The 21,672-nt window shown below is 44.7% G+C and overlaps 2 protein-coding genes and 1 long non-coding RNA gene across 3 annotated transcripts; all 3 read left to right on the top strand.

The window, feature by feature from the left end:
- Window positions 1–1,150: 1,150 nt before the first annotated feature.
- Window positions 1,151–3,976, top strand: erh (ERH mRNA splicing and mitosis factor). Its single transcript, XM_036542890.1, has 4 exons — window positions 1,151–1,264; window positions 2,193–2,280; window positions 2,547–2,667; window positions 3,663–3,976. Exons 1-4 carry the CDS (start codon window positions 1,262–1,264, stop codon window positions 3,763–3,765), a joined length of 315 nt encoding a protein of 104 aa, XP_036398783.1. The 5' UTR covers window positions 1,151–1,261; the 3' UTR covers window positions 3,766–3,976.
- A 3,256-nt stretch (window positions 3,977–7,232) lies between these two features.
- Window positions 7,233–9,997, top strand: LOC118787164. Its single transcript, XR_005005364.1, has 3 exons — window positions 7,233–7,328; window positions 7,822–7,896; window positions 9,866–9,997. It is a non-coding gene; the product is annotated as an uncharacterized LOC118787164 (long non-coding RNA).
- A 7-nt stretch (window positions 9,998–10,004) lies between these two features.
- si:ch211-168d23.3 (BRD4-interacting chromatin-remodeling complex-associated protein) lies at window positions 10,005–21,548 on the top strand. Its single transcript, XM_036542276.1, has 13 exons — window positions 10,005–10,050; window positions 10,629–10,674; window positions 11,470–11,512; window positions 14,335–14,400; window positions 14,595–16,070; window positions 16,193–16,429; window positions 17,509–17,977; window positions 18,086–18,243; window positions 18,763–18,824; window positions 19,678–19,826; window positions 19,943–20,037; window positions 20,267–20,369; window positions 20,634–21,548. The coding sequence occupies exons 2-13, from the start codon at window positions 10,634–10,636 to the stop codon at window positions 21,398–21,400; spliced, it is 3,666 nt and encodes a 1,221-aa protein (XP_036398169.1). The 5' UTR covers window positions 10,005–10,050; window positions 10,629–10,633; the 3' UTR covers window positions 21,401–21,548.
- The last annotated feature ends 124 nt before the right edge of the window (window positions 21,549–21,672 follow it).

Raw genomic sequence — 21,672 nt, 5'->3', positions numbered from 1 at the left:
TCTGCAATATTTGAGCTGTAGCTCAAATGGGGACTCAAATGACAGGTGTTTCCCACCCTAGTAACTAACTACAAAAATAGTGGAGTGGTAGAGGTGAATTACAAAAAGGTTTCCTTGAAATATATGCAGTGTGTGTAAAAAAATTGAATTCTCTGATACTTGCTGTTTTTAAGAACATGGGGAAAAATGATACAATAAATCAATGGAGTCATCCAATATGGTGGAATTTGCATGTCATTCATGTGACAACACTTCCTATATACTTACTATATACAAACTACAAAGTTTAATTTGATTTGCTTTTATGGTTTAAATTTTTAATATAAGAAGTTTTAATTAATAAAACTTCTAGTGACTCGTGAAGGCTAATGAAAGATTCATTTCAATACAGCAAATAGGCAAGGAGGAGATACAGATTGCAATTACAATATTTCTTGTTATATGGCAAACATATAAACCAAGTTTCATGACTCCTCTTCACAATGATGACTGTTGGACATGTTTTGAAGAAAAGGGATTTCCAAAGCAGTTCCCAGAAAAGTTAGTCTATTGGCTGTTCCATGTGAACCATGGGTGTTAAATTAGGCTATGAGCATAAGTCCTATAGGTCCGAGCATCCTGCCAAGTTATGTCTAAATCTAAATGTACTGATAAACAATCTACATTTTACAAACATTTTAAGAAAATGGAGTTCCAAGAATAAAATATGAGTACCAATGAGCCTTTAGTATTTGCCTGCTAATAAAATAACAGACTAAGGAATACCTGGTCTCTTCGTTAGTTCTCGATTTGTGGTTTTGTACACTCCATTTCCCGACTTTATACAAAGACACACTATGCTTTTTATCACAAGAGAAACAACCCAACCTGCGCTTCTTCCTGGTCCAGAAAAAGAAGTTCCGGTTAGTGTCTTTCGTTGAATGTTGAATATAATCAATTGACAATAAAAGTTATCCGTTGAAAATAAAATAATTAATTTTTGTAATCAGAGAAGTGCGCAGTATGTTACTATACAAATATGTGCCCTATCCACTCATTATTATTCTGCTGTTTTCTTCATTCAATGTACATTCATTCCTGCAGACTCTGCCCACACCCCCTGACCTCAGCTTTCTACTTCCTTAGTTATTCTTCCGGTGGGGTACGGTCTCATTCGGATTCACCAACGAAGAAGTAGCCGTCTAGTTCTTTCTGCGATTACGTTGGGATTGTGAATTGCAAGGCGCAAAAAGACCACGATCATCCCTGAAATTATTGCAAAATGGTAAATAAGTCTCCACCTTTGGTTAAACATGAAAAAACACGTTGGTCGCAGAGAAGGTAGCGAAATGCAGCGTGAAAAGAATGCGCTTCGCTTTTTGACTAGCTAGGCTAGCTATCAGTAGCTAAGTACGGAAACCTGGGGGAAGTGTTAGCTAGCTACCTAGCGTGGCCTGTGCGCCTGTAGGCTGCATGGTGTTTAACAAATTAGCTAACTGGCTTGCTTGTTGGTGAGACTGTGCATAGCAACCTCGGTAGGTAGCTATCGCACATTTCATTCAGTCGCTTAACGTTAGTTACTGCGCTTGAAAACAATTCCATCTGGATTGCGGCATGCCCTATATTTAGCTAGCTAACCAGCTGTGTTGCTGTTGCTAACTAGTTATTGTCTAGTATTTCACTAACTAAATTAGTCTAAATAACAAAGCTTAGCTTTTCGCTTGGGGGCTAAAGTTGGCTAATTGTCGCACTTCAGAGGGGGGATGGTAGCCAGCTACCTGAAACCTTATTTCAAGGCAACTGTGAATACGTACACAGTTGTAACGTGGGGACATTTTCGAAGCCCCCCTGTTTACCAGCTTGTGTCGCTAGCAAACGTTAGCGAACTACAGTTTTAGCTAGCAAAAATAGCTAGTTAGGCTTGGGTTAACGAACTAACAATTCATTATCTTTTACCTGAGCTTGTATGCAATTCAAAATTCTGAAAGCGTCTGCGCCTGCAATAATCTGTTGGCAATTTAGTGTAACCCTGCTACCCAGCTGGCTAACGATTGCGTACCCAGACGTAGAGTGCCCCTACTGGACAAGGTTTTATCGCTGCTGAAATATGGATGTTTTAGAAATACGAGTAAAGTCATCTGTTATTAGTTGGGCAATGTGAAACTAATATTAGCTAACTAACTATTGTCATTAATGTGCTATCTGTCTTGCAGTCTCATACAATTCTGCTGGTCCAGCCGACCAAGAGGCCAGAGGGGAGGACGTACGCTGATTATGAGTCTGTGAATGAGTGCATGGAAGGTACGTTAATCAAATCTGAAAGGGTCCCCCTCACTCTGAACGAAAGAAAGAAGGAAACAGGAAATTCGTTGTATAAAAATATAGTTGACATATGTAACTAATAATTTACACTGCACGATTCCTATATTTGATCTGGTGTAAATTTTTAGCAAATGACTCTTCTTGAATATGGTTATATAATGCACATTTTTAGAAGCAAATTATTTCCCTATGCAGTGATTGAAAAGAATCTTTTCTCACACACACATGCTTGTGTCACCCCACAGGTGTGTGTAAAATGTATGAGGAACACCTGAAGAGGATGAATCCAAACAGTCCTTCAATCACATATGACATCAGTCAACTTTTTGACTTCATTGATGACCTGGCAGACCTTAGCTGCCTGGTGTAAGTCTGCTTATTTATTCATCTCACTTCTTGGAGAGACTCGGCATTGTGTTTCATCTGATTTGGGTCTGTGTGCAACTGGCAGAAGAAAGTACATATAATCACCTGTGTTCCTTGTCATAAAGGGGTCATTCACCCTCCTTTTGGCCTGACAGCTTTATAAATTAATAGCCCTCAATGATGTTTGTTCACATGGATACTTCTTACAGCAACATGTCATACCAAGTTCTGATTTGCATTCATGAAAGAGCCATTTCCATCATTTTGTCTTTCCACTGTCTTTAACAAACTGAAGATGGGCTCTGTGCTGTGAGGCAGCACTAAACTGTCAGAAAGAGATATTTCTAAGCAAATTGCTTAAAAGTAATACCTTGAAGTATTTGTACCTCAATCCTAACATTACGATTTCAGTTTTAGATGTATTCAGAGACTGACTGACATTTTTGGACATTAACTTTCTTTAGAATAAACAAAAAAATTTCCTCCAGTTTATTCAGTTGTCTCACAGCTACCTACTAATATTCAAGTCAAGTTGTGTTTACATATGGAATGGTTTACAATTCAGATTTCGTTTGTGTTCAGAGACATAGGTGGAAAAACAGCAGTTAGTCATTTCATAGCTGGTTCAGAAAAGCATCCTCTACACTCTGTGTTTCTTACTGTCTCATTGACTGCCTGCACACAGCTTGTACCGTCAGCTCTTCGCAGCCATTCTTCTTATCTCTCAAATGTCAAATCTGTTCTCAAGAGTAAAACTGGGGTAGGCTTTCTTAGTAAACTGTAGGTGTGAAATGTGGGGCAGCAGTGTAGCATAATGGTTAAGGTTTGATTCCCCACTGGGGCACTGCTGCTGTACCCTTGGGCAAGGTACTTAACCTACAATTGCCTCGGTAAAATGTCCAGTTGTATAAATGGATAACATTGTTTAAAAAACAAAAAAAACTAACCTATGTAAGTCGCTCTGGATAATAAAATGTCTGTCACTTTCCCCTCAGGTATCGGGCGGATACACAGACATACCAACCCTACAATAAGGACTGGATCAAGGAGAAGATCTACGTTCTCCTGCGTCGCCAGGCCCAGCAGGCGGGGAAATAAAGCAGTGGTGATGGAGCCCCTTAAAGGGAGGGCCTGGTGGTGGTCGAGGGAGGGGGTGATGTGCTGAACACTTTGTATAAAAGTAGTTACTGGTCGGTTTAATGAAAGGAAGATTTTTTTTTAAAGAGGGTTGGGGGTGGGAACAATTGAATTTTGGTTTTTGTTTTTATATTTAACTTTTTTTGCCCCTCAATGAACATGTTTCTCTTTGTTTTCTGTTTACAATAGATAAAGGAGTTTAAAAAAATGAATTCGTAGTGTTTTTTTCCCCCCATTTGTGTCCTTACACAAAGCATGCCTCTCTCATTGCTGTTGGAGTCCAGATGTTAAGTGCACCTCTGCTGTGATATCTGCCATTTGTCCTCACCTTCCATTTTAATTGAACTATCTAATTTCAGTGCTCATTGAGAATTTACTACATTAAATTATCTGAACTGGGTCACCATGTGAACTGGGTTGTACTGTCTGAGAGAGAACGAGTCTGCTTCTGAGACTTAAGCTTCTTTAATGTAGGGTTAATTGTCCCCTCACTAGCCCAAAAGACCACCCAGGATGGAGGCTGTGAGGGAGGTGGGTCTCACTAGTGACAACCAAACATGTCATAGAACCTAAGATGTTAAAAGCCATTTTAGCAATGTAGTAAATGTGTTCTGTCTGTCCAGCAGATGGTAAATGAAATATCCAGCCCAAGCAGATGAGTGTGTTTTGGCACTGGTAGAGGTATTGTGTCCATGAAGATGGCTGTGAATGAAAAATTAAGACTTTTTTTTTTAGGCTTGAAACAGATGGACCTTTATTATTTTTATAATTGTAATTAAAAAGTAAGTTACTGTTGTCGCTGATTTTTGGTGGATTTTTTCAGCAAATGGTTGTAAGTCCTCTAAAAGCTCAAACGTAATTACTTGAGATCAGGAGAAGTGAAAACCAGTTTACACACTGAGTGTTGAACCAGGGTTGAGAAACACTGCTATATTTCGATATAAAAACAGGACTTTGTCCAGTTAGTTTAGAGGGCAAGGTTTGAGAAGGCGAGCGGGTGGATTAAGGTAACATAAGAGCTCCCAAAGACAGTTTGAGGCAGATTGCTGTCCAATGTTAACAAACACTTCCTGTCTGGGTTTGTGGTCAGAGTATCCCTTCACCTTGGCAGACTGCCAGAACAGGATAATAAGCCCTGCTTTCCTTGTTTGTAACCAAGAGTTGTCCCATTCCCTAATAAACAATAAGACTCAGTTCAGTTCTGCCAACCCAGGCATACCTGACTTCAAGCCTACAGACACTTACCTTCAAAACCACTGCTTACAGACAGAGCAGACTTTGACAGTTGAAATCAAGGAGTAGAGGTTCGGGTGACTGAGTCACAGGCCATATGGGATTAAATTGTGGATAAGGAGTAGCTCATTCTCCCTCCTGCTACAGGAGGGGAGTTGCTAGAGTCAAGTCTGACTCACAAAACCTGGAGCAACTTTGTTTCAATCACACTGGTCTCATGCTGAACAAGGGTAAATTGCACTAAATGACCCTGCCTTGTGAGTCATTTACTTTGAAATTCTATGTGAGTTCACTTTCTGATATTCTTCTCACAAAAACCACCTCCACAAACTAGTAGAAAAAGCCTCAGACACACATACCTCAGATGTTTTTTGTAAATTTTACATTTTGCTAAATCATGCAATTGTCTCAGTAACTAAATTATTTGGGATGGTGTAATAAACATTTTAATTTTGAAAGTAAGATGGAAAAAGTGTATAAAGCTGGGGTCAGACCACTCAAGTGGGAGACATCTATATTTGTGAGAATTTTCAGTTTTGTACTTGCATTGAATGTCATCATTCATAATGCACTGGGGTTTAATCTGCTGGCATGATGAAAGAATGCCCAAAACTCACGCTTGAATCACTGTCATACTGACAGTGACCACCAAACCTTAAGCCTCCATGGGTAGAAAATTAATTCTCTTGAGAATGGCTACTCAATCAGGAACTAAGAAGTCATGACTGTCTTTACAGGGTTAGATTATGACCAGCCACAGAATGCCCAAACTCTGCATCCCTCCCCACTTCTGAGTGTGTCAGTGGTAATACGATCATTTGGCCTCTCTTAAGTAGTCCTGCTCTTGAGCACAGAAGGATGCAGTGACAGGATAACTATCACAAATTGCTCTGCCACGTATAGCAGCAGAGGCTCATGCTGTCCCACATGATGACCCCACCATGCTTTTATCAAGTTACAGTACCACTTCCCTACCTTCATTTTGGGTTGCCTTTACGTATAATTTCCGCCATAAGGTTATCCGTTGACCCTCTGTACCTCTCAAGGGATGTTAAGTCAGGACATACTGTAGTTAATGGTTGAATATGAAAAACTACTACTTGATGTCATCATGAACATTATTCAGAGCTAACTTTGTTAACCAAAGGCACCATCCATTGGATTATCGTGAAACTATATTTGTAAAATTTTTTTGGTGACACGCACAGGAAGAATAGTCAATAAGATTAATTGTGTTTTGGCATTGTGAAGCCTATTTATCACAGTGAGGGTTAGTCTACATGAAGTAGATGTTTTGTTACAAATGTTTACAAAGGACAAATGTTTTTGAAAAAAAAATGTATTCAAGAAATATTGATAATCCTAATAATAAATGTAACATGGTTAAGGAGATATTATGAGGGTTCATGGGGTTTCAAGCAGCTATAAAAGGCACTGCTGTTTTTAAAGAGCACTTAGAGACAATTCTCAAAAGATTATCTGCTGTCAAAAGTAAACTTTCACTTAAAAGTCATAAATGTTTATTTTTGCATAACCTTTCTCAAGATTTGTAAAGATAAATGTATATGTTGTAACAGTGTTTGAGGGCAATGGAAAGTTGAACTGTTTAACATTGTTCATGCTATTTCTTTATAAATACATAGGCAATTTAATTTTTAATAAGAATCACCTTGGGTGCAGAGAACAATGTAGCCTATGGAGAAAGTTTGAATATCTAACACAAAAGCTGTATATTAGAACATGTTTCTCCAAGAAGGTAAATAAGAAAGAATAATGCATGAACACAGAACTCAACATGCTTTACTATGAGCAATGCACTAAGATCTTAAAAGTACTACTACCACAAAGTACCAAGCTCTTGTGTAGAATTCTGCACGACTTTCAAGTGTAAATAAGATCCTGCAAAACAGCAGTTTTCACATGCAGCCTAATAAGAAACATCTTGTAAGAAACCGTTATTTGTGCGGTTCCCATGCAAAATAATAATAAATCCGGCCCCTCTCGCAATTTTAAACAACACCAGCCGTCAGTCATCTCCGAATCGGCCAATCGCGTGACAGAAGAACCTCTCGTTGCACGAAAAAGAGATATTGATTTTCACACATGACGGACCTCGCGGGAGAAGCCCAATGATTCTCACCTATTTATACCTTGGCTTTGATTTGTTTTGTTTATGTTTTATACCTGTAGCTGCATCATATTTTTAGAACCATATTCTCATTGTGCGTTTTATATCAGTCTTTTTTTCTTGAATCCATTTGAAGTCATTTTCATACCAAAATGCATATTAGGTATGTTGCATTTTGTACACTGCCTAAATGCTTCGAAATATGTGTGGTTCAAGATGCTTTTTGCATCAGTATCTTTAACTGGTATTCGCAAAGCGATGTGGTATAGTCTGGGCGCGACTGCTGTTGAGCTGTAAAGGTTGAGAGCAGTTATCTGTATCATTAAAACGGCAGGTTAGGGAGGCTGAAATTGGAGGATCTGGAAATAGATCTTAGAAGACGCATGTTTTCATTGGGTTTTGAATTCACATTAGCATAATGTGAATTTGCGGTGCAAAGATAATAGAGCTTTCTGTGAGAGCGGGGATTTTTGAAGCGTTTGTAGGTTGCGTTAGAGATCCGACCAGCCACGCATCCCCATCTCCCCTTCACCACTGAAGGACGCAGCGGCGGCTCAGCCCCATCGCTCCACTCTTTCTCTACCTTTGTGTTCTCATCTCCTCTCACTCTTGTTTCTCACCCACCCCAATCCCCCCTTCTACCCCCCTTCTCTTAGCATCTGAAAAGACCGCTGAGTGAGAATCGATGGCGCAGAGGCCCGCCTGACAGGACAATAACCCACAAAGACGCGGTGAGTTTTTTTTAAAGGTAAATTATAAAATTACCCATGACAAGAATGAGAGAGCGACAACGAAGGTGTGTAAAATAGGGGTAGTAGCAATCGGATCCTTTGTGATGCCGCGAGAGGCTGCAGTGAGTGTTTGTTACCTTCGGGTTCTCTTGATAGACCGTTTTATTAAAGAATCGCAGCTGCTACACTGCTTTACTATGAGCTAAATAGCTACGTGTCTGTCACGAATGTTTCATATGTTCTGTATATCGATAGCTAAAAACCAGACCCCTATGGTGCTTTAGTCAATCTCGGAGACCTAGTCGAAATCCTGCGTGCACTGGCTGATTCTCTGGATCTTGGCTGTTATTGCGGAGCTCACTGCGCTGTGCAGCAATCTGTGTGTGGGGGTAAAATGCGGTTGCTGCAGGTTGTAAACAAAAATAAGAAACCAAGTGTTCTACTTGGGAGGGAGGTTGGGGAGGTCTGCCCGTTCCTTGGGACCTCCCCTGGAAAATGAGAGGGAGAGGGAGAAAAACAGAGGGTGGGAGAGAGAGAGTATAGAGAGAGTGAGAAGCGTTCTTGTTATAATTGGAAATGTGCTTCCGTTTCGAATTCCCTTTCTGCTCAATCAAGGCGCCTGATTAAAGAGACAAGTTGCCCTTGCGCTGGGGTTAGCCGTTCATAGCGGGTAGACGACTCTCACGAAACCAGACTGTTCAGGAGTAAATACTACCGGCAATCAAAATACTACCTCCTCAAAATAACCCTCCTCGTAAAACATTTATAGTCATGTTTGCATGAAAATGTGAGAGTGCAGCCGTGTGGTTTTCTCAGGGAAACGTCACATTTTGGCTTCGGGGTACCCCTGTGTGGTTCCGCTAATTTACGACAGTGGACCGTGGCGCATACTCTAAGAATTCTGAACGTATTTCCAGATATTTTCGCACAAGCCGATGAAAAGATGGAGGTGACTTTTCGCCCAAGTCAAGACAAAAATGCGTCTCTGGTTTTCACGCTGAAGATGCGTTGTTTGATACGTCGATAGAACCGCCACACTTTGTTTCACCCTGCGTCTCTAACCCTACATGAGGGGGTGATCAGTAGCAGGGCTATGACGACTGTAATAGGATATCAGTTACGAGCTGAAAGCTCGATACTGTGCGTACGATCCTTTTAAAAACGTGGATTCTACATTAAAAGCAAACGGAATCAGAAGTGTTTGAATCCTTGCATGTTCGTCTTTGATGGTGTAATGGGATCATGAAAATTTGTTGGGGGGGGGGGGGGGGGGGGGTTATTGCTGCTGGTTTCATCTCTGTTAATTATTTGGAACAGATCTGAAACCAAATGCTGCTCATAATGTTATGATGCCAAATTATGATCTCAGGTCAAATTAAGCTGTCAATCTGCCTTTTTGTTTAAATACCAATACTGACAGACGTTTCAATACATACAAGACGGGATTTTCTTGAAAGTTTCAATAATGGAGATCGACAACCAGGTAGGAGGACCCAATTTTTGAAAACAGCTGTGCATCTCCAAAAATGGCAAGCATGGGTTTTTCCAGAACTGACCTCTGAAAACAAAACAAACTGACGTAATTTATACACCAAAGAATTCATGAGCTGCACATGGTTCATCATAGGGGGCTATCATTCCAGAGATCAGAACAGATGTAATGCGCATGTGAATATAGGCTACAAGTAAATAATCTCTTACCAGGTCTGTTTCCCAAGAGGGCCAGAAAGCTGCAAGGTGGAATCCAATACAGAACATGATACACCTTCAGAGCTCATTCAGAGCCTCCCCTTGGCTATCCTTGGTCAAACAATGATTCCCGTAAATGTTACATGCTGTGGTGGTCAAAACAACACACTGGAAGACTGGAGTTCCCCCTAAACCCCAGTAATACTCATGGACAATAATGTGGAAAGCTGATGGACAGGATGCGTTTTGTCCTCACCTCACCCCCCGTTTCTGCTTTTAGGCCTTGCACCGGTTGTGTAACGTGGGACACAGAGATGCCCCTGCTGAGAAGGAACCAGCCCCAGAATTTTGCCGCTTGGGCCAAACACTGTTCAGCCGCACATCCTTGAGTTCCAGCCCACTCTCCCATGAGGCCCCCACGAGAGTTCAGCCAGCCTGCTCTGAATGGGGCCTCCACCATATGAGGTGGGTCAGCCCCTCACTGCGTGCCAAGCTGTTTGTTCATTGCAGCCATCGCTGGTCACTTGAATGTGAACTACACACGCGTGTAACCTTTTCATGTTTTTTCATGCAGCTATGTCGTACAGGTGGCTCTGATACTTGTAAAAGTACTGCAGCCGTTTCATCAAGAAATTTAGCTTCATTAGCTTATTCTGGGACAGTCAAGTGGCTGACCACGGTCCGTGTTAAATAAACAAACATATTAATGTATGACATGTCCCATATGTCTCACAGTGTGTCATTCTTCCTCTTGTAGCATGCAGCTACATTGAAATAAAGCATATTTTTTCACAAATACAATATAGAAGTTATAGTGTGATTTTGTTGACCACATAATTCAGGAATGTGTCTGGTCTGTGGAACCATCTTCAGTCACAGTAGATAGGTCCAATGCCATGGGCATCTTTACTCCCTCCCTGCTCTGATAACTGACTCTAGGTGATTTTGTCATACATTTTTACCGCAGTGGTTTCTCTGCGGGACATGGCATGTTATAAGCCTAACTCAACCATGTGATGTCTCCTTTCTCCACACGCTCTCAGTTGACATGGAGGATGAAGATGGCACTTGTTTACTCGATGTTTTGTGGTAAGTTAGGCTGATATGAAATGTAGAAAAATGAACTCTGGACTGTACGAAAATGCATTAAAATGTGTTAAGGTCTCTGTGGAGTAACTGATTTAAATCAGAGGTATGAGACAGTCTGAAATAATAGAGTAGCCTATGTGGTGTGTGGATGCATTCAGCATATTGGTTTGTCTGCTGGTACAAGTCACCTCTCTAGTGTAAGACATACTCCCCTTACCTCAAATTACAGGTTGAGAGTAAAAAAGGTGAACTTTTAATGAACTGTTAAAGTAAAATAGTAACAAACATGTTTATATGATGAGCAGTGAACAGATTGTCAGGGCCACAATAACAGAAATGAACTGCTAGTGATGAGTATCTTTGTTGGCGTGTGCTGTAAATAACAAAGTGTATGGTAACTGCTGACTAATATGTTTCTTATCAGTCTGATATTGCTTAAGTGATATCATGTTTACAGAAATAGCAATGTATTAATGCCCTTTGTGGATACACAGAGAGTTTATTCAGTCTGTGTAGTATGTCAATGTGTAGTACTTAGGTTTGATTATTGGGTCATTGGTTTCTAGGGTTAGCTATGAATTGTTTTATAGATATGTAGTTGGCCTGTGACAGCATTTATACATTATACCAAATTTTTCAAGATGGCCTTGTAGCATTTTTCAATTTACTTTACTTTCACAAAAAAAGTTAAAACATTTTGAAATGGAATGAACAGAAGAGACTGCATCGTGTAATCTCCCCCATTGTGTGCAAAGCCACTTTCTAACCCCTCAACTCTACGTTCCCCCCTGTTAGTGACCCACAAGCTCTGAATGACTTCCTTCATGGAACCAATGAGGTAAAACTCTCCATCTTCCTCTGTTTATCTGTCACTGTCAGTATTTCGTCTTGAGGGCGCGTGAAGAGCTTGCCATAGTATGGTTCCCTATCCGAGAGCATGCCAACACTTGAAAAGGGAGCATTGACTCAGTGTGCTTTCACTCCTGCCAATGTGTGCTGTGCCATTTTTATCTCACAAGAACACGTGTCATTTAAGCCCTTATTAGAGATCAGCAATGGTGACCTTTCTAATACTGTTATTAAACAAATAATGCAAATTCAACAACAGGAATTTAAATGTGAAACGGCTTACTTGTTAGGAAATTATGGAACCTCTCACTCTTCGACAGTAAAATAGTTCCTGCGTAATTATTTAGAAGTCTTATTTGTCTTTACTGTGTTAGTACTTGTATGAAGTACTTACTCCATCCCAGGTTACCCATTTTAAATTAAACAAAACAACCACATTTGATATCTTACGACAATGTCAGCTACTCTTAGTGTTGGTTACAGAAATATGGAAAACACACTCTTTAGGAACAACTTACCCATACTTGTTTTACATTATTTATTTTATTTATTCTTATCTTAGAAGACTCTCCACTCCAGGGCAAAGTACATAGCTTTCATTAGTATGTATAATCCATTTACACAGCCAGAGGTTTACTACAAGCAATTTAGGTTAAGCACTTTGTTTAAAGATACAACAGCAGTGCCCTAGCTGCAAATCAGCCTTATAAATTTCAGGTTACAAACCCAGTGCCTTCACAATAGCACCATACTGCCTCCTCAAAATGTTAACATATTTCAAGAGTCTTTATTAACAGTTTAATTAGTGATTCTTCCCACTCATCCCCTCTAATTTTATATAATTAAATTCTCAGAAATTGTGCTTGCAACCGATTACAACTGGTGGTCTAAAACTCTATTGTGACGCCCACTTCTCAATGAAAATAGAATGTGAGCCTCTGATTGGTTGAAAGTAACACTTGTATTGGAACCTCAGCCTTTGGAGTTAAGACTGAACAATTAAAGGAGAAGTCAGCGTTATGTGTGAAGTAATGCGACTCCCATGGCAAGAAGAGCCAGAGGGGACAAAAACACTGAGACTTCAATAACACATTATTACATTTAGGCAGAAGTAAAAACAAAATTAGACCCATAGGGCCAATCAAATCTAAGTCTCAATGGATAAGACTGTCTGCCAAATGACAAAATGCAAATGAATGTGACAGAATGTCATACAATTATTGTGACGGTCTTTCTGGAGTGTCACTGGCATGGTGCAATGTCTAATTTAATCTTGTTGGAATGTTTAACTGTCTATACAATTCGCAACCAGAACAGTGACTCAAACTTCAGCACCATGCCCAGTGGCAGAAAACAGGAGGATAATCCGCCTTTATTTGATGAGTATGCTGAACTTGTTGAATAAGGACACCAGTTCATATAAAGTTCATTCATTATTCATTCACTCCTTGTTACTCAATTATGTCTGTGAAAGTCTTACTTTTGTGCACATCACATGAAATAATTTCGCTCAGAATAAGAAGAACTGGGTTTAAAGTCTCGGTACATTTAACATTATTTAATGTAACCCACTCTCTTTTTATTCTTAAAATTACATAACGTGGTGGGCAAGGGAATATAATGCAACAACATTAGACACAAAGTAAATGCACAGTGGATTGGTGACTTTTAATTAAATTGGCAAAAAATAAGTGCAGGACAGTTATTAGTTTAAAGGCAAGTTCTCTGCTTCCCCTTATTCTGATGTTTAACCTAACCTCACTGTGAGTTGTAGATTATGTACGCATCATGTGTAGATATTAAAATAGGGACTCTGGGGTAAATTAGTGTTTCTTCTGTTACTCTACAACTGTGAAGCACAGACAAGAAAAACAATCTCTCCAAGCAGCAATCTGTTACCATGGTAATTTGGTGCAGGAAAAGGCAGTCCAGGGCACAGGCAGATCAGAGACAGAGCTAACCAGTTATATAGCGAAGGGAGGTTAGCTTGCTAGCTAGTATGTCCATAGAAGTGTCTTGTACATATGGTTTTATCAGCTAGTTTCCACTAGCATCGGACTGCAAGGTTACACTCACATTGAATTCAGATCAATTACATTGGTAAACTCTATTGAGGTTCAGAAGACTGTACATTTATAATAATTCATAACATTTTAAAATGTACCGAAAACAACTTCCCCTTATCAGTGCAAAAATGAAAGACTATTTGTTGCCAGTGCTCTGTTCTCATTTTTCCTGTTTCCATAATCAAGAATAAACAGGCTCCCAAAGTGTTGCTAGCTAGTGTGACGTCAGTGATTCCTGCAGGTATGAGTGTGGGGGAGTAGTGGGGATGGATTTGAAAAAATTTACTCATAAATGTAGCACCTACTGCTCTACCAGCCTGTGCTCTCTTACAACCGAAGAACAATGGTGCGCTTAGCAGCTGCTCATACCACACCATGTGGTATGTAGTGCCAGGCAGCATGGCTTTTTACTGGATGAAAATGATTAAGTAACCGCTACTAATTTCAATCAAATTAGACCGAAACTAATGAAAACTGAAACTCTTAAGATTAGTTTTCATCTGATGAGAACTGTCATCATTTGTTGACATTGAAAAAATAAAGGGATATGATGGTTTAGTGATGAATCATTTTGGTATTGATTTAGAAAGTAATTCTGAGCAAAACATTCCACACTACAGTGGGTACTGTGCTCACAAGCACAGTTACCACTGACCTCTCTCTCCTCCATTGTGTCATTACGCTGTCACTCTGCTGTGTATTAATCTCTTATGTAATATGTATCTCTTGTGCTGTGTTTCCCCAGCTGGAGAATGAAGACCTTCTCATTAACTCCTCCTCTGGGGAGCCCTCCCTCTTTGCAGATGCCCCAGTGAGTCTGACCCCTCTCTACATACCTGAACACCAGCAGTGGCTCCAGTGTTTGCCCTAGTGGAGGGAGAGTTAAACAACAGTGAAACTGAGTGACAGCTGCAGTTAATATGGAGCACTAATTTCTCTGCCACTGCAACAGCCTCCCCTGCAGCTGGAGCTGAACCTGTATGTGTCACTGTCCCTCTGTTCCAGAGCCCGGTCTCCCTGTTGGCTGACAACACCCCCTCCCAGGACACGCCCCCTCCAGGCTGCGTGGATCTGTCCTTCCTGGAGGAGGCACTTCTGGGTTCTCCTGAGGGAGGAGGGGGCCCGGAGGTGGGAGGCGCGGTGGGGGCGGGGGAGGAGGAGGAGGCCTGCGACATTCTGCAGCAGAGCCTGCAGGAGGCTGACATCACAGAGCAGACTCTGGCCCTGGAGGCGGGGCTGGCTCCACCTGGGGAAGCCCTGTCGCTCTATCCTCCTGGCACGGTGCTCGCCCCTCCTGCATCCCACTTCCTGTCCAAACCGCTGAACATCCCCCCTCTGCCGGCCATGCCCCGCGACACGCAGGCCGCCGTGGAGCCGCCCCAGCCGTCCCTGCTGGCCGTGGGGCCGGGCTGCCCCTCGCTGAAGCCGGCCGCTCCTCAGATGATGGGGCTCCTTCCAGGAACCGTGTTCCCCGTGCCCCCTCCGGATGCCTCCTTTTCTCTCAGCCCTGCCCAGGGATCGGGGATGGTCATTCAGAAGGCCCTGCCCAGCCTGACAGGTCGCCCCCTGCTGGCCCCCACGCTGAGGGCCACGGCTGCCCACGGCATCCTCCTGCCGCGAGGGCCGCTGCCCATCCAACCCAAGCTCCCTGTCAGCATCCAGCCTCGCCTGGTGCAGATCAGCCCCAAGCCCCCCGGGCAGAAGACGTCCCCTGGCCTTACGTTTGTGCCTGGAACGGCATCGTCCAACATCCTGCTATCCCCCACCCTGGGCCCCAAGCAGCAGCCGCCTGCCCCGAACCTCAGCAAGCCCGTCAGCCTGCAGCTGGTAAATCAGGGCGGCTCAATCGTGATCCAGCCCCCGGGGCTTCTGCAAGGCCACAACCAGTTCCTGCTTCCCGGCCAGACCCCTGTGACGGTGTCCCAGCCCGCCAGCGCTCCCCGGCCCCTGCTCACCACGGCCAGCCCCCAGGGTCCCTCGTTGCGGGGCGGGGCTCCTTCTGGACAGCTGGTGGACGGCACTCAGATCCTGACAGCCTCACCCAGGCAGCTGAACTTCAGCCCCGTGTTCACCACACCGACCGGACAGCTGGCCGTGCGGCAGGGCGCCCTCCTGTCGGGACCCCTGCAGCTGCAGTCTGCACCCCCCGCCGTCTTCCAGATGCCGGCACAGCTGGCTGGAACCTACACCCCGCAGGGGCAGGGGCAGCGGGGCGCCTTGCTCCACGGCGCAGCCCTGGGTAACCACATCACCCTGATCAACAGCCCTGCCATGCTGGCCCCCGACATGACTTCCATCTCCATCGTCAACGGCCCGTCTGTGGTGCAGGGCCTGCCATTCGCCCCCCAGGGCCAGCAGCCCATCCCAGCAGTGCAGGACAAGCAGCTGAACCTCCCCCAGGCCTCCGTGCTCCTGCTGCCCGACAGGCCGGGCCTGGAGGAGACGGGCGCCAGCGAGGAGCAGTTCCTCCACCTCCAGCGGGTGAGTTCTCACCTTGTGATTCCCCCCACCGTCTGCACCAGCTATCACTGTGAAGGCACGCCTGTGCAAATCCACCAGCAGTCAGTTAAAGCTGTCAGTGTTGTCTCATGACTCTCCCCCAGCCAAATCAGCATCTCCTCCAGCAAGCCCCCCAGCCGTCCCCGGCGGAGCTCCAGCTGCCCCCTCCCGTGGTGACCCTACTGCAGCCGCTGCCTGAGGGCCCCCTGCCCCACGAGCCGGCCACGCCCTTGCCCAAACACCTGATGCCACAGACAGACAGGCAGCAGGTGCTGGAGGAGGTCCCCAGCCTCCCTCTTCAGAAACAGGGCCATGTGCACCATATGCAACAGGTGAACCAGGTGAGCATCTCTGAGTGTACAGCTTTGCAGTGGCAGTCAGACTAAATCCAAAGGACCGAAATGGCCAGCTGGAAAGCCTGCGTTCAGCTGATCGTTTACACGCCAGGTTTTATTTTCAGAAGACGTGCAAGATGCTATCACCAAATAAAAATAAAGTTTGAAATGTTGTGTTTGTATGAAACGTTACTTTCATGACTGAGAAAACTGCTTCCAGAGCACATTGAGCCCAGGGAGTATCCCACCTCTCTGCTTCTGATGATGTAACTGGAATTTGCTCTATGTCAAGGAGAAGAACCGGGACATTTTTGGCATGAATTGGTTTTGTCTGTACATAATGTCTCTTGATTGCTTAAAAACGCAAAAAAGGCTGCCTGTACCCTTTATGTGCACCTTACAGTATTTTGTTTAATTTAGTAATTTCCTCCCATTGACTTAAAGTAACAGCTCAGCGCTGCCTTTGTTCTAGTTAAGTCATCAGGAGTATTCTGCTCTAGGAGGATAACTGCACTTTTAAAGCATTATTCTTAGTCTTCAAATATTAGTGATTTTGACTGAAAAGGCCACTTTAAGAAAATAGAAAGTAATCATTGTAGCTGTTTGCTATAATGTTGGATTCATTGCTCCAGTGGCTGTGTGGATATACACTAGATATGACTTTAGATTGCAGAAAAGTCTGTCTCTTGCTCACTTGCTTGTGCTTGGTTTGGCTGGTGCAGGGTGTTGATTTCTGTTCGCCAGTCCTTTTCTCAGTCCTTTGTCCTTACTTGTCCTTTGTCATTCAATAGTGATCCTTCAGGGAAAACACAAGACCCATTTTTTCCTTTTCACAAGAATTTTTTATGTCAGAAATGATTAATGATTTATTCTTATGTAAACTAGTTTTGATGGCACATATTTTATGATGTTTTACTTTCTGTTTCCATATAGCAGTAATCCTTCAGGGAATATGTACAGTCCATTTTTTGCTTTTTTACAACCATTTGATTCATGTATTATTACAGAGTTATGGAGATTTATGTCATGCTAACTGATTTTGATAGCACATGTTTGATTATGCTCTATTTTCCTTTTCATTACAGCAGGCTCTTGAGCTTCCCTCCCCCCCTGTGGACAGCTTGGCTGGGACCCTGCCAATGCAGATTTCCCCACCGTCCTCCTCCTTAGCCAATCAGAGGGAGTCAGCCACCCCCACGCTTCCCACAATGGGCCAGACAATAAGCCTGCCGGTGACACAGAATCCCGCTGCGGTGACCACTCCCACCCACCCAGGGAATGAGCAAACGGGGGCACACCCGTCTCTGATTGGGCAGACCCCTCTGAGCGTGCCCCCGGTTAGCTTCTCCTCGCCCTCAGGCGGGCAGGCTGTGAGTCTGTCTAGGCCGGGCCCCGGCAAGGCAGCCGCTCAGGTGCGAGCCGTGGCTCCAGGAGGCGCGGTCTCCTCCCCTCTGCCTGTGAGTCTCTCCGTTCAGCTGCAGACAGTGCCTACGCCTGCACCTGTGTGCCCTCGGGTACAGAATGACCACCCGGCCCAACAGCGGACGCAAGGTAGTAAGTATCACCGCACAATCCGAACTAATCATCCGAGGATAGCAAACGGAATTTCTCTCTGAGCCTCGGCGTCACCCATCTCTCTCTCTCTCTCCCTCTCTTCTCCAGAACCAGCAGCAGCTTTGACTGTGGACGGTAATATGCTAGCTTTTGGAGTTTGTCCAGCCTCCCCCAAAGTCCAAGGCCCCCAGGTCCCAGGGCCACACCTTCACAAGCAACATGCACAGGAGTCCCAGATCCAGACAGTGCTGCAGCAGAGGACACAGGTGACAGAGCATTTGCCAGAACTCGGGGTGACGCTGTGGGGCAGTGTGTGATGCTATGATTGGTGGTGTGGGGAAGTAGTGGTAGTGGTGTTTGGTAGTGTGGGGGGAATAGTTGTAGTGGTGTTTAGTGTGGGGCAGTAGTTCAGGAGATGGTCTTGTAAGTAAAAGTTTACAAGTGTGTTCTGTCCTCGATAAGACATTGCTCTTGTACCCCTCGACAGCTTAAAATATCACTTTCTATTTCATTTCTGGAAATAATTATAAAAGAGAATGAAATCAAAGTACACTCTGATTATAACTCTGTTTATATTTTAAAACATAATTATTCATTTTATGAATTCATTTCTAATTCAGCTTTTAAGAATCAAACACTTAATAGAGTGCAGTCATGTTGGATGGATGCGATTATCACACCTGGAGTGCACTGCATTATGGTCTTTCATCAAAAGAGCACTGTGCAAGCTATGTTCAGGCTACATGTGTCTGCTGTGTGCTGCAATGCCTTATTTCTGCCACCAGGTAAGTACCTGTGTGGAAACAGAGAGAGAAGAGAGGCTTTCCCTTGCAATGCGCAGACACAGGTGAGAGGAACCCGCCACAAAGCAACAATCAGGCAACACTGCATTAAAATGGAAACGGGGAACTGTGCAGTTGAGTGTAACCTTTTGCCAGAAAAAGTTTGTTTACAGAGAAATCATTTTACAGCTGAGCAGTAACAGATGTTGTGCACACATTGACTCTCCAAGATCCATTCACCAAATCCAGGAGACCCACATCTGTCACAATAATCACTGATAACACTTTACCTTCACGCAGTCCTTCAGTGGCACACATGGTGAAGTTATCACACATTTTCTATACTGGCCATGCACTGTTCATCAGAGGTATATAAAAAAAAACTTTCACTCTGGATGCACTAAAGCCAAAATGCCTAAAATAGGTCATAGCATGCTACGATGTCAGCGTCTAGGTGGCCAGACGCTTTCTGCTGTGCACCTGGTGACTGTTTCAAACCTAGAAGTGCACTCTGTGCAAAAAAGGCTCAGTTGGGACCGTTCTGGCTCAGCTTGTGTTCCAGGCTTGTTTGGGGCACTCAGTGGGGCAGTGGGGCACATGCTGAACTGCACACAGCTCTTTTAGAGGAAAATCAACATCTTTGTGATGATGGGCAAGAGTCAAGGACATAAATATTCTAAATAAAATTGTGAAACCCCTTCTCCAATTGTGGCTTTTGTGTGTTATCATGAGACACAGCTATCCTGTAATATTGCACAAGAATTGTTTATATCTTATACATGTTGCATGACCAAACAAGACTTCAGTGGCTACAGAGTAGTCATATAAGTACTGTTGCTGACCATCCCAACTCATGCATAGGAGATGATATGGTGTACCTGCAGTACATGCTCTAATGTGAGTGCATGTGCCCTACAGGTTCCAACAGCAGCTGTGTTTGGACCATGGTCTGGTTCTGAACCCTGATTCCCGCTCTCCGTTCCTGTCCCTGGAAGACGCTGTCAGTCGCCTGTTGCCATACCACACATGTGCCGGATACCTTCCCGGCCAGACCTGTTTCCTCACAGGTAACCCCACTTTTGGACCACTGCATTCAGAATGAGCCTAGTCCCATCTATGTGTCTGTGTGTGCGTGCGTGTCTATGCATTAATGAGACTTCCTGTGTGTTTCCCCTGTGTGCAGTGGATGAGCAGTTTGACACTGTGTCAGGGATCCTGCTGAAACGTACCAAGGACATGCTCAACAAGTACCGGCAGCTGTTGCTTGGCGAGGCGCAGGTAAGAGATGGCTCGATATCCCTCATTCATCAATCTTCCTCTCAGCTCCACCCCTCTTTTCCCTCCTGCGGTGTGTCTCCGTCTTATCTCATCGCCAGCCCGTGTACATTTACGTACCCTTCACTGAAGGAAGATGCTGGACTGATTGTGCCTTTGCAACATCTCAGTGTATGAGCTGGGTGTGTACGCGGGTCAGCTGACTCTGTCCTGCTGTTTTCCGTTTTGGTAGCAGGTGAGCCCGTCTGCAGAGATGGTGATGCTGGAGCGTCTGTTCCTCCAGGCGGAGAGGGGGGTGCTGGGGGAGGAGAGGCGCAAGGCTCGGCTGGATCCAGGTCAGTACCGATGGGGGGCAAGGTTGTTCCACCCTGCTACAGGCCCTGGCACCAGATGTGTGAAAGAGGAGAGATTCCAGGTTTGGAGTTAGAGAACATGCAGCTGCAGCCCTCCTTATAGTGGTCTTTCCTAATAAAGATGATGTGCTTGTTTGACCAGGACTCAGTGCTGGTTTGAATCTCTCAGTGCGATCAGGTGGTTTTGCTGAGCAGAAAGTGGAGAATTGGTTTTGACATTGTGCTTCTTGTCTTGGGTTTCGGCAGAATCCTTCCTGTTATCTCTACATAAATCAGCATCCGGCTCCCATGGTACAGCGTCCCCTTTTCTCCAGTCCAGCAGCCCGCCCTCCTCTCCATCGTGGGCCCTGCTCTCTGACCGACCCCCAGGACTTAAGACATACCGCTCTAGTAGCCGGGGGGCGCTCAAGCTCACCATAAAGCACGAGTCGGGATCCCGGAAGGTGGTTCACAACTCAGCCTGCGATGCCACGTACGCCGCCCCCTGTTCCCAGAAGCAGGACTGCGCGGGGAAGCTGACCAACGGGGGGAGCATGCTAAGCGGGCAGGGCTCGGGGTTATGGGACTCTCCTCAGCCCCAGAGCAGAAACCAGCAGCTTCCGCCGGGCTCGCACCCGCCGGCGCCAGCCGAGGAGGCCAGGCTCGCAAAACATGGCGGCGGCAGCAGCAGGGTTGCCGACGCGCAGACAGCTGCCGATTCAAGGACCGCACCGGACTCGCGGACTGCAGCGGACGGGCGGACTACCGCTCCAGAGCCGCCCACTTCAGACCCCGTCCTCAGCCCCCCCGAGCCCAAGCGGCCTCGGTCCAATCCTCGCCAGGAGCAGCCGAGCCCGCCGCCCCCGCCGGAGGACAGTGCGCTCAGCGAGCACCTGCAGAGCGCCATCGACAGCATCCTGGAGCTGCAGCGCCTGCAGGGGCCCCCTGCCCTCCAAGCACGCCCCCCTCAGGACGGCAGAGGAACTTCGGCACTGGAGCAGGCTGTCAGCAGCATCCTGGAGGGACACCTGTAAGGAGAATGTGAAGGGGCAAACGTAGGGGGAAGAGGAACAGGAGGACATAAAGTAAGGAAGAGGAAAAGAAGGAAAAGAGAAGGAGGCATAACTGATATGCTCAGGCTTCAGTGATGCTAAATATAAGTTCAATGTCCTTTTTTCCAAGAAATCCACTTCACAGAGGTAATACAATATTAGTTGTAACATGCCTGTCATACAAGGTAAACCGTAGCATATTGGTTAAACATTCATTGCATATCCATTAAGTATAAACACTGAAATTGCATTTA

The sequence above is a fragment of the Megalops cyprinoides genome, chromosome 12 (genome assembly GCF_013368585.1).
Source record: "Megalops cyprinoides isolate fMegCyp1 chromosome 12, fMegCyp1.pri, whole genome shotgun sequence".
Classification (NCBI taxonomy): domain Eukaryota; kingdom Metazoa; phylum Chordata; class Actinopteri; order Elopiformes; family Megalopidae; genus Megalops; species Megalops cyprinoides.
This window is presented reverse-complemented; position numbering and strand designations above follow the sequence as displayed.